Raw genomic sequence first — 18,114 nt, 5'->3', positions numbered from 1 at the left:
CTCAGTTGCAAGAGTATGGTTGGTAGGCATTGACATGATCTTCAACACAAGGAATTTAATTATTTTTACTCTAGTAATATGATGTACTAGCCTTTAATATTATAATATTATATGTGCTGTTTGAAGAATACAGTGATGTACTAGACAAGGTTTTTCAACATACCAGCATGAACCTCTTTTTTTTCTAGAGACTTTTTTGTCTAGTGGCAGTAGCCACTTGTCTAGAATTCTGGGATAATTTCACTCTTCTGATGTCATCAGCCCACGTCTTTGCCTAAACTATGTAAAGTAACAGTCAAGCTGGACATTAGCTCTAATGTTACTAGTTTGCTTTGCAGTTTTAAAAAAAAATAAATGGAGTCAAACGTTCGATCAAATAGCTCATGTCTGGTGAGTTTTAAAATATTAGGTCAGCCTAAATACATCACTTAATGCCAGCAATGTAAGTACCAAAATTTGACCTGGTATCAGCTACCTGTAAAACGACCATTTCGTTCAAGCTTTCAGAAGGTGCAGCCAGGTGGGCTGGTAGTTTCTGCAGACAGTGGAGCTGGGAGCAGTTCATAAAGGAGAGGAGATACTCCTGCATGCAGTTTACAACATATTGTGCAATTTTCAAAGGTGGCTGAGGGGACTTTGCCTATGACCCTAATGACTGAGGGTGTCCAGGAAGGAGAACAGTCTTGAATCCCTACTTTGTACAGAGGAAGGAAATTGTCCACATTCATTATTTTCATTCAAGTTGGGCATCTCATAACCCCTCTTTCCCACATGACAAGTAGAAAATGTGTGTTGCCCCACTGTGCAGGGATAGGGGAGCCAGTTACCAGCAGCCCCTGTAGGAGATAGTGCGACACTACCATTAAAGTGTTGTTTAACTCTTAAAGAGAAACAATAAATGTTGCAGCATACCTCACAAAGTTATTTGTTCTCTCTCCCCTATTTTGCCCAGCCTGTCGGTTCAGGAAAATGAGCCATCCGAACTTCAATGTATTGAATTTTCATCTTTTAGGGGTTACTGTGCCTTGCATGATCTTTCTTGAGACTCCTTGCTCCTGGAGGCTCCTTGTGTAGAAGACCTCAGTTCAATAAAACACATGCACTTTATGGACAACATGCAAGGGATCATGGGACATGTAGCCCTAACATATCTGGCCACATGACTAACCACTAATGTACATGATGCTTACTCACTGGCTAGAAGTTCTGGAAAGGATGACAGGGAGAAAAATAGTAGGGAGAACTTCAAAACAGCAAAATTAAAACCAAAATGCAGGAAAATAATTTTATATTTACCGCTCGTTACATTACAGAAAAGCAATAATACACTAACAATTAATCAGTACTTTAAAGTCTTGATGCAGAACATTGATGGCATCACTCAGCACAGTCAATTTTTATTCAGTCATATGAGCAACACAGTTCATCCCTGTCAGGAGAGACTATCCTATCTGACATGTTTTACCCTTATGGACTTAGCCATGAAGACTTCTATGAATTAACTGTGTTGCCTTCATGGCTGAATTGGAATTGACTGAGCAGAGTAATGTCTTTGGTGTGGGGCTTCTCCTGTTCTGTATCTTCATTGATTGTCTTTGGTGTGTCGCTTATTTTCTGTATCTTCATGGAGCAAGAATGGACTCCTTAGACAGGCACCTCGGAATTGCAGCAGTGGAGGCTTGGAGCTGTGACTCCTACATGACTTATTCAAGTCGGGATGGTTGTGTTTGGTCCTTAGTTATTCCCTGCAGTAGTTTATAGGCTTTTAATATCTTTGATATGAAACATGAAATACATGTTTTATGGTGTCTTTTACCTCTTTGTTATTTAGACTGTAAATTATGGGGTTCAGTGCTGGGCATACAGTATAAGAAAACAAGGATAAATATTTTCCTTGGTTTGTAGAGTACTGAGTTGAAGGCCCAAAGTACATGAGCATTGAGATCCCATAGGATAAAGCCACCACTGTGATGTGTGAAGTGCAAGTAGAAAAAGCTTTGGACCTCCTTGTAGACTTAAGCTTCAATACTGATGATATAATACATATATATGTAACTATCACGAACATAAAAGGAAGGAAAAGAGCAATGAAACAAGTAACTAACATAACAAGTTCACTTAAATAGATACTATCACAAGCCAACTGAATGACGGCCAGAACTTCACACATGAAATGGTTAATGCGGTTGGGATTACACAAAGCCATGGGCATTGCAAGTGGTGGAATAATAAATATAATGAAGCTCATCACACATAAAAAGGCAGTGAGTCGATAACAAACACTCCATCTCATCTGAATGGGATAGTGGAGAGGATGACAGATGGCCAAAAATCGGTCATAAGCCATGAGGGCAAGGAGTAGAGACTCAGTACCACCTAAAAATAGTATGCTAAAGAACTGTATTGTACAAGCACCAATTGAAATGACCTTATGGGCAGTAAGAAGGTCGTAGAGCAGTCTGGGTACAGCAGATGCTGATATACACAAGTCCACAATAGACAAAATGCAAAGGAAAAAGTACATAGGGATATGTAACTGAGGATTAATAAGGATTATGCAGAGTATAAGGACATTTCCAAAAATAGCAACAAGATAGAAAACCAAAAACATCACAAACAGGCCAATGTTAGTTCTTAGATCTTTAGAAAATCCCAGCAAAACAAACTCTGTTATAAGGGTACGATTGGTATGCATCGACATGGCTAGTAACACATTTTAAATAAACAGAAAACTTATAACTCAAGTAACAATATTAACTATATAAACAATGGCATTTAAATAGTAAATTGCATTCTGCATCTCATCTATTTTTTTAGATATTGAAGTTTAGACCTGTTGGTCTAGTGTCTAGTACTCTTTGATGATTTTTACATTTAGTCATAGCATACATACAACTTTAGGTAATTAGATATCTAATAAGCGTTTTCTTTTTCAAAATGTGATTAAACAAAATAGGTAGTTCAAAAAGTGCACATAGTTCACTTTGAAAATTTTCTAAAAACGTATAAAAAGTGTAACCTATATATAGTTTAAATTTAAAGCTTAGCTCCTAAAAAAATTATTCAGCTCTGTGTAAATGAATTCATTATTAAATGCATTTTTTTTATATATATATATATATATATATATAAGCAGTGTAAGAACATGCATTTGACTTGGAATTAGCTCTTACAGTGTCTGTACAGTGGAGCTTAGCCTGGGAGAGGGAAAAACAGTATAAGAAGTCACTCAGTTGTGCAGCAGTGCTTACGTGCTAACAAGGAACATGTTGATAGAAGTAGAGGGAAGAGTGATAGACAGATACGTTTATGCCACTGTCCAGTCACAGGCTGGGGGAGGGACAAGACCTTTAAGTGTCACCTACATACTGCAGAAAACAAACCAGCTATCCTCCCCTGCCAGACAGGACTGTGCTTTGTGGCAAAGTTGTGTCTCAGGAATGGTTGAGCAGAAATGCAAATTATTTGGCAGATATATATTTGTTTCATCTGTATACTGAATTCTTTACCTGGCTGATAAGCCAAAATAAATGGTGATTGTTGGCCTAGGTATCTGTCCTTCTCTTAGTAACGTAGAAAAAAAATAAAAATAAAATATGTATTTTGCAAATTACACTATGTATGGTTCAGTTTTTGCAGATATGAAAATCTAGTTGAAAAATGTTCAGATGGAGTCAAAAAAACATTTGAATCTCATTCAGTCTGTGATCAGTCAATGGAGAGTGGTCCAAGTGGATCTGAAATTATTTTGTTATAATTTTGCATTAATAATGTTTGCTTAATTTTTATCGGCCATATTTATGCTATTTAGACTGTCAGTTGTTTGATGACAGTAGAATGTAACTTTTACAATGTAATCACTAGTAAGATAATGATCCTGACCAGGTTCATCTACACCAACAAGAACAGTTACAGAAGACCCATCTTCTTTAACAACTGAAACAAGAGGAAAGTCAAGAAATTAGAGGTGCTCTACACTCATCGGGTGCATTCTCCGTAACAGATCAGCAGCAACAAGTTACAAGGCAGTGAAGGCTATATATTGGATGAATACAACATAATTACTAAATTACAATTTTGTTAGTTAAAAGGCTTAGATTTTTAAAGTAAGAGAGAAACTAAAGTTCCTCTTCATGGAGTGAGTGCAAGTACGTTACTTTCACTAAAGCCAATTTTGTGAAACAAATATTATTTCAATATACAAGTCGTATACAAAACATGTTGTCATTCTTGATGTGGTTTTAAATTAATTTCCCAGTTTTGGTTTCATAAATCAAGTGGAGTGAATACTTTTGGAAGGCATTATAACACAGGAAAAGTAGCTTATGCCAAAAGTACTACAATAAAACCTGCAAATGAAACAATAGTGTGTTGTGATAAATACTGTATTTTCTGGCGTATAAGACTACTTTTGAACCTCAAAAAAATCCCCCAAAACTGGGAGGTCGTCTTATACGCAGAGTATAATATCTCCAAGGTAACCTAAGTATAAGTATTACCGGTAGATCATGTAATGGGGGGTCGTCTTATACGCCGGAAAATACGGTATATAGAAAAAAAATGTTAATTCAGGAAATACATTCACACCATACATATTAACATAGAATTGATTTATGAGACATTTGCTACTGTTCTTCTGCCTCTGATTTTAGTGACTATTTATGTGAAATAGAAAAATTCCCAAGATTGCAAAGGAAGCCCTTGTGGCAAATCATAGTTGTGTAAGCATAAAACATAAAAAATAAAAATAAATAAAAAATCAAACACCGAAAGCTCACTTGACTAATTATGATTGCACATACATAACATAATTTAATACCAACATTGATTTTAATAAAAATTAAATATATAAATATATATATACACACACACACATATATATATATATATATATATATATATATATATATATATACATATCGTTCAAATTTCAATTTCACATGTTGGTAAAGTAACTCTTCCCTTATAGTAACTTTTTTATTGAAGGTAAATAATGGATTTCAAGCAGAAATAACGTGCCATCATTGAGTTCTTGATAAAGGAGGGGTACAGGCTGTCCAACATCCACAGAAAGCTACAGAATGTTTATGGAGATAAAACCATTGAAAAGAGCAACGTCTTGTCATTGGTGACTCTTGCCAATCGTGCCATCTCCCTAAACATTCCGTATCCTTCTGTGAATGTCAGATAGCTTGCATTCCTCCTTCATCAAGAACTTGATGATGGTATGTTGTTTCTGTTTGGAATCCATTATTTACTTGACTGAGTTTGACTGACAGGCTGGCTGGGAACTTATCTTGTAGGTGCTATATAATCCAACAGGTGAGTTCTGGTGATGCCTATACTGCCCAGTGCTGGAAAAAGCATACTTTAGAAAGGAAGGAGAGTCCACATGCTAATTGAACCATAAGTAGCAGATCTGCTTTACTGCTGACCTGTGATACAGATTAGGTCTTATTAAAAGGAATGAAAGGCCAAAAGTCTTTGAACCAAGATAGAAGAGCAGGAACCTAAACTTTGATAGTGATGAAAGCCACATGCTGGTCAAGATCCAGGCACTTTGCCATCCTCCAATACAATGTTTTTTTATGTGTTTTTTTACACTATTTAACCACTTGCCGACCGCCGCACGACTATCTACGTCGGCGGTCAGCCCCTCACAGGCAAACTAACGTAGGGCTACGTTGCTTGCTTGTGAGGGTCTAGGGAGCGAGCGCGCGCCCCCCGGGGCGCGCTCCCGCTCCCGCGTGGTCACGGACCCCCCCGCGCGTGTGACCAGCGGACCCGATGTCCGCCGGTCACTCGGCGATCGGCGGGGGAGAGGGAGAATGTCAGGCAGCTTGTGTAAACAAACTGCCTGTCATTCTCCTCGCTGCAAAGACACTGATAAAACGGATCTGGTATGTAGATCCGTTGATCAGTGTCCTTACAGCTAGAGCCACAGCCAATCACAGTAGAAACCACGCCCCTAGGGACACACACAGCCCCTCCCTTCCAAATAAAGTTAACCCCTTCACTACCAGTGTATTTTTACAGTAACAGTGCATATGTATAGCACTGATTACTGTAGAAATGTCACTGGTAACCCCAAAAGTGTCAAAAATGTCAGTCAAGGGTCCGATCTGTCCACCGCAATGTCGCAGTACCGCAAAAAAAATCGCAGATCGCCGCCATTACGCGTTAAAAAAAAAACAACAAAAATGACAAAAATCTTTCCCTTTGTTAGTAAACGCGATAACTTTTGCGCAAACCAATCAAAATACGCTTTTTGCGATTTTTTTTACCAAACATAGGTAGCATAAAATAAATTGGCCGAAAATTTTTAAAAATTTTGATTTTTACATTTTTTTTTGGGGGAATTTCATATTAAAAAATGTGAAAAATATTGCTATTTTTGCAAAATTGACGCTCTTTTTTTGTTTATAGCGCGTGATCAAAAAATCGCACAGGTGATCAAATACCACCAAAAGAAAGCTCTGTTTGTGGGAAAAAAAGGACGTCAAATTCGTTTAGGTACAGCGTCGCACGACCGCGCAATTGTGCGTTAAATTCACGCAGTGCCGAATCGCAAAATACCCCCTGGTCGGAATGGGGGTAAAATCTTCCGGGGCTTAAGTGGTTAAAGCTATGGCTCTGCATCGGTAACACAGATATCCCACTTGAATCAAATGGAACTCCAGATGGAAAGAGGATGATTTGGATGTCAAAGCAAAAGGTTCTCTTTCCAGCTTACTTTGTTGTGTTGATGGCAAGGAGGCCAAGCCGATCAAAGCTTATGAATATTTTCGAATAGCCAAAACAGACACTACTACTTGCCTGACAAGGATGAAGAGTCTTATGAGAATGCACCAGTCAAATTTGGTTAAACAATCCAACGATTGTGACCATTCACCTTTTGGTGAATTTGATTGTGGCAAAATCAAATTGTGGCAGCTACATGTGGGTGTCGTGAAGGCACGCTGTTGTTGCCGTCTAACATATTTTGTAATACTGCAAGTATACTCTGTGCTGTTTTGCTTGGGCCTTTGTGGGAGAATGTGTTACTCTCTTGTACAATATCTATTGGAACATATGACGTCCTCCCAGAACAACAGTGCTCCTGCCTGGCTGTCATTTTACAATAGGCTGGATGGGAAGAGGTTAAAGATATGGAATGACCACAAATATTCAGGCAAACTCCAGTCACCTCATCTGTCCTTTCATGGTAACCCTGATTTCCTGCCAGGATGGGAGAACCCAGACATGTTTCAGTTGTGGACAGATCTAAAATGTACTAACTTGAGTTCCCTCCTGACTTCACGTGGTTCTAACTCATTTCCCACTTTGCAACCAGATTATAAATTACCCAGTTAAATTACTGTGAGGTATTTCACTATCTGTAAGTCAATAATTTTATACAATCTTTAATCTCTTTTCAAATCACAGCCACATCCATGACACCTTTTGAGAGATATTTTCGAAATGACCCACACTCCTAAGGCTTAATCTCCTTGCTATACTCCCAACTCCTTACGGTTACACACATCCCCACCACACTTAGATGTGGAAATGGGAATCAGACCTTGGCATCTCCCTTGATTCACATCAATGGCAACAAATATGGGACACTACTAACTCTTGCTTTCAGAATGCACTCACACTCTAAACAAATTATAAATTACAGTATAATTGCCCGTTACATACCAGGTCATGCCGGGAACTGCTTCTGGGGTTGCTGTGAACCAGCCACTTTTGCCCACATTCTTTTGCCCACAACATGTCCAATTGTTAAGACAAATAGACACAACTCCAACAGATACTTCTAGAACGCTCAAGATTCACAGGATGTATATAGGAGAGCACCCACATTATGTGATATAATAGTCAAGAATGTGATCGACCCTCCGGATAAAAGAAAAAATGTCCCTTCTTTGAGGGAAGCGGTTTTACCTATGCAAAACAATGCTATGCTAATACAAAAGTAAATGAAAAGAAGTGTGAAAAGTTTACATCCACCTCCACTGGTAAAGAATATAAAATCTCAGGTTTCATATTGTGTTGCAAAGAAGGAGTTCTCCAATGTCTGCGCAAGTTACAAAATATAGTTAGAATGAAAAGACCACTAAAGAGAGGTTTAAGGAAGCATATGCAAAATATCTGTAAAGGATACAAAAAACATAGCATACCTAAACATCAACATATAATCTCAGCCAACGTGAACCCAAATGGATTACACCCAAGGGGGCACAACATAGAATTCAATAAAAAATCGTTTCATCACTATTAGTTTGCACACATATGCAATTAGCGCTTCTCACCACTAGAGAGAGTCTATATACAGTAATATATATGTATACACACACCTATATATATATATATATATATATATATATATATGAAGAAAGTGAATCAAAACTGCTCTAACCAAAAAAACATATCACAATGTGACACAAAGTGAAAAAGCTGCTGACACTCCAACCGACAGTGATGGTATCAAAATGTTAAATATATATAGTGCAGCGCTAAAAACAGTAGTGCACAAATAAATATACACATAAAATTATTTAAAAAATAGGTTATTCATTCAAGAAAGGAAAGTCCAATAAGTTCATATATGTAAAAATAATAACTGGATAGAAAAAGTCCCACACAGGAAAGTGCTGACTTGAAAAGGTGATACATCCCACACCACAAAGATGTAAATGCGCTCACCAGATGGCATGGACCCAAAGTACTGTACAGCAAATGGGTCATACGGGCTGAATGTATAGTTGTCCTCGGTACCGAATGGTAGGAACCTCCACAGCGTCTCTGGATGGCAGATGTTGATGACTGTCTTCAGACTAATCAACACAGAAATGTCTAGGAACCCCCACTCCAGGAAGTGTATAATGGGATAAACCAAAAAGACACCATAGCATAATACCGTATGGAAAATTTATTGAAAAGTAAAAGAATTGCACTTACAATATGTCAGATGGTAAGAAGCATTCAGTAAAAATAGGCACTCATGATACTCCTAACGCGATTCCTTAAAAATTCCTTTGAGGATGTTATTTTTAAGTGAGCGGATTTTAAATATAATAAATGCTTGGATCTATGACACTGTGTTACGCTTTGAGATTGTTATTCTTATTTTACATCTGAGCATCACTGTGAGTCAAAATATGCGAGGCAAGGTTGATCCCTTAAAGCGAATTGGGCCTATATTATGTCATAATTTGAGGTGAACTGGTACCTCACCAAAAGGTGACATGGCAGTGTACCTTGGACTGTTTGGAACTGAAGAACACTTATGGTTTATGTGATCACTATTGAAGATGAAAGCACTGCATGGCACTAAGTGGACACAGATTTTGTTTATGGACATTTTTTTTGTTTTATTAATCTGATATATTTGTCTTGATGGAAGCATATAGCATGATTATATGTGTAGCACCCTCCTAGTCAGATGCTAGATAGGTAGCATAGCTTTGGTTCTGGCTGCTTATCAGCAGAATGGTAGGTTAAAGTTATGTGCTTTCTGCTTATCAGGGAGCAGGATTTGTAGTTAGATCTGTTGCATGTGTCCAGGGTGTGATTTATCTGGGCTGAGGGAGTGTTCCCACTGTATCCAATGGGGAGGCATGTTGGACAGTGGAGGAAACCCAGCCAGTGACACACAGGCTTTCATGGCTATCTCAGTGGGCTGGCACAGGAAAGTGGTGCATGCTGGGATACGTTATAAAAGCCAAGGACACATGTGGCAGGGGGTCTTTGGGCGGTAAGCCAAGTCCCAGAAGGAGGGTGACAGCTGTCTCCTCTTCTGAAGCTGTGGAAGGTGGTCACGGGCAGTTGGCCTAGTGAACCAGAAAGTGTAGCTGAAACCAAAGGTCCAGTGGAAGCTGACTAGTGGAGTTGGAGGCAACGGGGGTTCTGGAAAAACAGTGTCCGTGAGTACAAAACAACTTGCCCAGGGGTCCGCCAGGAAGGGGACTACTCCAGTGGCTAGAATCAGCGAATGGGTGTCAGCACGCAGACAGTGAGAGTAAAGGGGGTGCTGAGTTTATAACCCTGAAGAGAATCTTCAAACAAGAACATTTACTATATCTTCACTTCAGTGGCAGGGTGAAGCAGCGGCCTTGCCACATTCTACAGTCAATTGTCCTCAAGATTGTGCAAAGTTACTAGTTGGAGTATCCCACTCATCCCTTCTCCTATCCAAGTTCTAAATAAAACCACAAAAACAACATCCCCTGGACTTATTATTGACTGAGCCAAGAACTGTCATTGCCGTTTATCTGCTGTCAGTTGCTAAGGGTAACCCAGGGGAATCCAAAAAGTGTAATTCTCAGCAGTCCCCTAGGGTGCAGTGCTACGTATGTGTGTTCTCTACATTTTTGGTATTTAATGCACTCGATGGTAATTTCTAATTTTTTTTCTATTTTTTTCTATAAGTTAATTTAAAAGGGTTAACAATTTTTTTGTGTATTTAGTACACACATTATGGCTTTATTCACATCGTAAAGAAACAGTGTACCACATATACACATAGGATTCATTTAGAATCATGACCCATATACTCATGGCCTTCAAACAGATTTTAGCCAGAGCATGGCTACCAAATGCCTTATTCCTGGAAGCTGTGAAATTCAAGACACACTGGATGCTTATAAACGATAATTTGACTGTCAAAACTCACTAATGCAAAACATGGGATCCATCAGTTGCGGCCGGTGTGTTGGGGACGCAGGGGCGCCCCCCCCATCCATGCATCCGGCCCTCTGATCTGCATGCGGGGCACCAGACGCATGGAGTTCAATGGGTTTTTTTTTTCTTCTGAAGCACGTGATTAGAGCCAAAGGCTCTAATAGGCTTCATAAAAGGGTGGACCCGTTGTGCAGAGCAGTACGCCCGGGGCCCACCCATTGTGTGACAATAGCGAATGAATATTCGCTATTGTCACATGGATCCTCCTCCTGGCCAATCAGGAAAAGGGTCCGAGACCCGTTTCCTGATTGTCCGAAAGGCAAACTTTTGCGATTGGCCAAGGAGGAGGAGGAGGGAGATACGGGGGACTGAGGAGAAGCTGCCGCTGCATCAGGTAAGTGCACGCTGGTCTCTCTGCACACTGTGCTAACTCTGCATTGAATAGGGGCACGCTGTGGTCTCTCTGCATTGAAGGGGGCACGCTGTGCTAACTCTGCAGTGAATGGGGGCACGCTGTGGTAACTCTGCATTGAATAGGGGCACGCTGTGGTAACTCTGCATTGAAGGGGGCACGCTGTGCTAACTCTGCATTGAAGGGGGCACGCTGTGCTAACTCTGCATTGAATGGGGGCACGCTGTGGTAACTCTACATTGAATGGGGGCACGCTGTGGTAACTCTGCATTTAATGGGGCACGCTGTGGTCACTCTGCATTGAATAGGGGCACGCTGTGGTAACTCTGCATTGAATAGGGGAATGCTGTGGTAACTCTGCATTGAAGGGGGCATGCTGTGCTAACTCTGCATTGAATGGGGGCACGCTGTGCTAACTCTGCATTGAATGGGGGCACGCTGTGCTTACTCTGCATTGAATGGGGGCACGCTGTGGTAACTCTGCATTGAATGGGGGCACGCTGTGGTCACTCTGCATCGAATGGGGGCATGCTGTAGTCACTCTGCTTTGAAAGGGGGCATGCTGTGGTCACTCTGCATTGATGGGGGCATGCTGTGGTAACTCTGCATTGAATGGGGGCAAACTATACTTTGATTACATAAGGCCCCTTTCACACTTTTGTGACCTCAAAGTCATGCAATTTTTTGCTGCGTTTGATGCCTATTAGATTTTTCTGTTTAAGCCCCCCCCCCCAAAAAAAAACTTTGAGCACCAGCCGCCATTGGGATCCATGGATCTAAAAATGTATGCCCTCACATTTCGATTGCTGCCTTCTAGATCTGTGAGTGGTCACCAAATCTCTCTGAAGCTGATGGGCCATAATTTACTGTCCCACGATGCTTCTCTCCTACCCTCTGACCCCCTCCTACCCTCTTCTCCTCTCTCCTCCTTTCTTCCCTTCCTTCTTGCACCCAGCCCCCTTTTTTTCTCATTTCTTATTCACTCGTTAACTGCACACCAGTAATTGTTGGCTTGGAACGTGAAGCCAAATGTTGGTCAATCTGTCAGTGTTATCTTACATACACCTGTTACTTTTTTGCCTGTAATATGTCACTGCCTGCATGCCTTGCTATTCCTGGTCTGCATTCTTGTGAGCTGCATTATGAAAATAATAAAAATCACTGAACGGAAACATTTTCTAAAAAAAAAAAAACAACAATGAACATACCACAGAAGATATAGAAGTGAAAAATTGTTTAGCAGCAGGATATATTTACTTAGGGATAATATATTTAACTGTTGCATGCCAAAATGTTTTTTTATCTGTCAGAATAGTAGGGTGCAGTGATTGTGAGTGGCATCATGTTTAGGTGCACATTTTCCTTTGCACTTAATTTTTTTCCTTTTAGGCCCCATGCACACAGGGCGTTTTTACAGCTGCTTTTAGGAGCGTCACGCGTTTTTTTTGCACCTTAAAAACGCTCCTCCATGTTATTCTCTGGCCTCATGCACACATAGGCTTTTAGGAGCTGTAAGTGGCATAGGCGTTTTCAAGCTGTACAAAAAAAAAAAACCCAGGGCCAGTGCGTTCTGGAGCAGCAGCGTTAGGCTGTAAAAACACCTGACTCTACTAAAGGCTGCTAAAGGCTTCATACAGCGTTAGGCTACGTCAGACATTTTTAAGCTGTAGTAGTTGGATTTGAGGTTGGAAAATAGAAGAGGGCAGAAAAAGGCTGATAAAAACTAACGCTGTTAAACGTGGCTAAAACGTGCATTAATGCTAATACAAAACGCTTCTCAAAGCACATTTTTACAGCTGCTTTTTCCTGACGTCAGAACTGGCTTTGCAGCTCGTTTTTTCAGATGCCCTGTGTGCATGAGGCCTTAGAAATAAAAAGTTCCTGGATGGACTTTCAGCAACAGTATGCACTAATCACTCCAAGATAAAGTTATTATCTAAAAAGAATTAAGGGAAAATACCTAATTTAATAGAAAAAAAGTAGCTTGAGTGCTGACAGTTGAGGATCATTTGCTATTAGGGATGATCTCAAGATTTGGTTCAAACAAAAGTTCAGGCCAAAATTTGGCGGTTCAGGGGCTTATATGATTGCCCAACCTTTTACTTATTCAGCGGGAGATGATCATCATATATACAGTAGAAGTGGTAATTCTATCCCTACTATATATGACAGCTTCATTCCTGTTGGTGATTGTTAAGGAAACTGCAGGTGTCAGCACCCTCCACATCCTTAGCTACCAGTGATTAAGGATGATCGAACTTTTGAAAAGTTCGGTTCGGCCAGAACATCCGAACTTCCCGAAAGTTCGGCCCGGATTTCAGAACCCCATTGAAATCAATGGGACCCGAACTTCGGTAATCAAAAAACACCATTTTGAAGCCCCAAAACCCAATAAATGCCCCTAAAAAGTGCCTAGGGTTCTGGGTCATGCCCCATTAACTATTAATCACACAAAAAAAAGTTCTTAAAAATTTTCATTTTTGATAAAAAAGCCAATTATTGAAAAATTAAAAAAAAAAAAAAGAGATTTTTTGATTTTTACTTTGGATTTCGTATCTGGGGGGTCTAAAAGGTGTGCATGTGAAGTTTCAGCTCTATAGAATGTCCAGAACCATGAAAAAAAAAAGATAAATTTTCAGTAGAACAGTGATGTGGTTTGGGAGCCTCCTTTAACTTTAACACCTATATGATCTTTTTTTATGGTTCTGGACATGCTACAGAGCTGAAACTTCACAGGTACACCTTTTAGACCCCCCTGACACAAAATCACACAAAAAAAGTTCTTAAAAATTGTCATTTTTTATAAAAAAGCCAATTATTGAAAAATTTAAAAAAAAAAAAAAAGAGATTTTTTGATTTTTAGATTTTTTTGGATTTAGTATCTGGGGGGTCTAAAAATTGTACATGTGAAGTTTCAGCTCTGTAGCATGTCCAGAACCCCCCAAAAATTAGCATTTTCTTATAATTTTTATTAGAACAGGAATACGGGTTCTCTAAGGCGTTTTTTCTTGCATTTATCGGGCATTTTTGGAGGCAGGCATGACTTTTTTTGGATTTAGTGTCTGGGGGGTCTAAAAAGTGTACCTGTGAAGTTTCAGCTCTGTAGCATGTCCAGAACCAGAAAAAAGATCATTTTTCAGTAGAGCAGGGATGGTGGGACCCCTCTTTTACACTTATATGATCTTTTTTTTGGGGTTCTGGACATGCTACAGAGCTGAAACTTCACAGGTACACCTTTTAGACCCCCCAGACACAAAATCACACAAAAAAAGTTCTTAAAAATTGTCATTTTTGATAAAAAAAAACAATTATTGAAAAATTAAAAAAAAAAAAAAAAAAAAAGAGATTTTTTTTTTGACGCTAGTGTTTTTTTTGGCATTTTTTGGGGTTCTTTTGAGGCAGGCAAAACATCTGAACATGTGTATAGGGGGTATATATAGACATATATGTCTGAATATATACCCCTAGACATATATAGGTGTGATAGTAGCAGAAATATATTACTGTAAATGATTTCATTAGCGCAAGCATTTATTTCTGCTACTATCACACCTATATATGTCTAGGGGTATATATTCAGACATATATGTCTATATATACCCCCTATACACATGTTCAGATGTCATGTCTGACATCAAACATGTCCTCAAAAAAGCACTGGCAGTGGCAGCCCCTGCAGCATAAAAAATGCTAGGCTGGTGAGAAGCCATATTCCAGTTCCGAAGCTATTCAGAGAAATGATCATTTTTCTATAGCGGTCACCCTGCTATGGAGGGGTTTTGTCACCCTGCCATAGCAGTCACTGCCAGTTAACCCTACACTACACTACGGTCCCCTGACACTTAACACTTTCCCTACAGAAACTAAATTTTTGAAGCTAACTTAAGTGTAAAGGAGCACTCTAACTACATTAGATATCCCTTTCCTCACACTAAAAATAGCTAAATGACACTTTTAAAGTAAAATTAACAGAACTGCTTCCACTCTCTTCCATGTCCAGTATAACAATGCTGGGAATATGGTGGGGGGCGATCTTATATACTGGGGGGCGTATTCACTAATGATTGGTCTAGGGACCCCCTAGTCACTCCAATCACATTCCTAGCATTCTCCTGCCCCCTCAATTGGCTTTTGCTAATGGTTCTGGTCCAATCACGGGCTTTTAAAGCCCATTTCCTGAAGCATTGCATTTTGGGCGGTTCTGGTTGCCGAATTCCAAACTTTTTGGGCAAAAAGTTCTAAATTCGGCCGAACCTCGAACACCCAATGTTCGGGCCGAACCGATGGTGGACCCGAACCGTTCGATCATCCCTACCAGTGATGTCACTCAGTCCCATTAATTTACCAGCCATATAAACAAAGGGGCAGAGATAGCACTGAAGTCACATGGCCCATAAAAACTCTCTATTCGTGGCCATTCTAAGCCACCTAACCTATCTAACTGCAGAGGCCCCTAAGTGCATTATTGGTAGTTGGTTGCTGTGGTGGTGAAAGGCCACTTTAGTTTGCTGTCTCCATGAACTGCTAATTGGTCAGCTTTGCTGTGAATCTGTGCTCAACACAGACCCCATGCTCAACCCAAAAGATTATCAAGTAACTGGTTGATCTCTGTCCACACTGAATTCAAATTGGATACAAGGGTTGGATCTTCTACTATATACACACAGGTGCATCTCATAAAACTAGAATATCATCAAAAAGTTAATTTATTTCAGTAATTCTCTAATTCCAATCAAAAAGTGAAACTCTAGAATTTCCTGGTAGAGGGCTGCGCTGAATTTGGACTTAATAAAACACAGTGAACCAACACCAGATGACATGGCTCCCCAAATCATCATGGACTGTGGAAAATTTTGCATTTCATTTGGAAATCAAGGTCCCGGAGTCTGGAAGAAAGGTGGAGAGGCACAAAATCCAAGTTGCATGAGTTCCAGTGTGAAGTTTCTCAGACAGTGATGATTTGGGGAGCCATGTCATCTACTGGTTTTAGTCCATTGTGTTTTATCAAGTCCAAAGTCAGCGCAGCCCTCTACCAGAAAAATTCAGAGCACTTCATGCTTCCCTCTGCTGACCAGCTTCATGGAGATGCTGATTTAATTTTCCAGCAGGACTTGGCACGTACCCACACTGTCAAAAGCACCAGTACCTGGTTTAATGATCATAGTATCACTGTGTTTTTGATTGGCCAGCAAACTCACCTGACCTAAACCTCATAGAGAATCTGTGGGTATTGTCAAGAGGAAGATGAGAGACAACAGACCCAACAATGCAGATTAGCTGAAGGCTGCTATCAAGGCAACCTGGCCTTCCATAACATCTCAGCAGTGCCACAGGCTGATCGCTTCCATGCCACGCCGCATTGATGTAGTAATTCATGCAAAAAAAGCCCTGACCAAGTATTGAATGCATACTATACTGTACATGGACATACATTTTAGCAAGCCAACATTTCTGTATTAAGAATCTTTCTTTTATTGGTCTTATGTAATATTCTAATGTTCGGAGATATTGAATTTTGTGTTTTCACTAGCTGTATGCCATAATCATCAAAATTAAAATAAATAAATGCTTGAAATATATCTCTCTGTGTGTAACACATCTATATAAAATATATACGATTTACTTTTTGAATTGAATTACTAAAATAAATTTACTTTTTGATGATATTCTAATTTTATAAGATGCACCTGTATATACATTAGAGGTGGATGGGGGTATCCTCCTTGCTGTGCTATTATGTTCTGAACACATTGATCAGTGTTGCCGACTATAGCCGGCAGCACTAATTGTTCTGGAAAAAAAGGCTGGTTGTAAAAAAGTCAATAAGTAGATCAACTTCTGTACAACCAGCCTGCCCATACATGGATCAAATTTGGCCAGTCCCTGCTGAACCTGCAGAAATTTGTTCCATGTATGGCTGCCTTAACTCTCTCTGTGATACTAATAATAAATGTCTCTGAAGCCCTAACACTAACCCTTCCTGTAGCCCTAATTCTTTGCCAACAAACTCCCACACCCCATCCCTCAAATTATTCACATGGATCAGATCAGCTTCAACCTTCAAAAAGAGGCTTGGGAGAACACCACCAGGGTCATTGACCTTATATACTCAAGGTCCTTACTCTTAATGCTCCTGTCTATTGATGCAGGAAAGACCTTTGACTGGGTGGACTGGCAGTTACTTGAGTCAACTTTACCTTACATTCAGTTCTGGGTCCTTGAATGATCTCTTTTCAGGGGGTGTGGTGACCGAGCTCAAGCATGGCCGCATAGTCCAGGAGGTCCTCTTAGACCGCCGGGGGAATCAGCCTGCATCGGAGATGCCGAGCAGAGACACCAGCCCCAAGCAGCACATCCCGCACTGGGGATACTCCTGCCATGACCAGGCACCGCAGAGAGCAACAACAACTGAGGAAAAATGCCAGGATTCTTCCCCTCGATCCAGAAAGGACCACGAAAAAATGGCGGCGGAGCCCGTGACATACAGCCAGCTCACCAGGCCTCATCGCAAGCCGCTGGCCACGGCTCACCAAACAAAGATCCTGCTGCTTCCCTACCCATTATTGGATAATCATCAGGCACATCTAGCCCATCCACACAGAGCCCAGTCAAATCAGAACCCCACAGGGACTCTCCAAACCATGACACTGGCACATGAAACTGAGCAGGTCGCAGACCTCCAGGGAAGACACAGGAATAGCAATGGATGACCCCGTAGAAGCCTTCCCAACTACTGGCCAGCCTTTCTCAGAAACAGTGTTGAAAGAAATGCTATTATCCCTGAGAGCATCAATACACTCAAACCTAGTGTCTAACGTAAAACAGTGCCAAAAAGAAGTACAGGCCTTAGGCGACAGAATTGACCATGTGGAACACACCATAGGTGACTATTCTGCTTCCTTTAACACGTTAGTAGATTCCCACAATGTACAGTCAGAGGAGATCAGCTGGCTCAAAGATAAGGTGGCTGACCTCGAGGACAGGTCCAGAAGAAACAACGTAAAGATCAGAGGCATACCAGAATCTGTACCTCC

General features: G+C 40.4%; 1 protein-coding gene across 1 annotated transcript in view; it reads right to left on the bottom strand.

The window, feature by feature from the left end:
- LOC309550386 (olfactory receptor 2A14-like) overlaps positions 1-17,351 on the bottom strand; it is a gene marked incomplete at both ends in the record, with an annotated part of 60,840 nt that extends 43,489 nt beyond the window's left edge. Inside the window, one exon of the mRNA XM_082250779.1 lies at positions 17,278-17,351. Within this exon, the coding sequence (XP_082106905.1) occupies positions 17,278-17,351 (74 nt within the window). The remainder of the gene's footprint in view (positions 1-17,277) is intronic.
- Positions 17,352-18,114: the final 763 nt, after the last annotated feature.

This window comes from Pelophylax lessonae (genome assembly GCF_965119305.1).
Source record: "Pelophylax lessonae genome assembly, chromosome: 3".
Lineage (NCBI taxonomy): Eukaryota > Metazoa > Chordata > Amphibia > Anura > Ranidae > Pelophylax > Pelophylax lessonae.
Note: the sequence above shows the minus strand (reverse complement) of the source record. Positions and strands in the feature narration are given on the sequence as shown.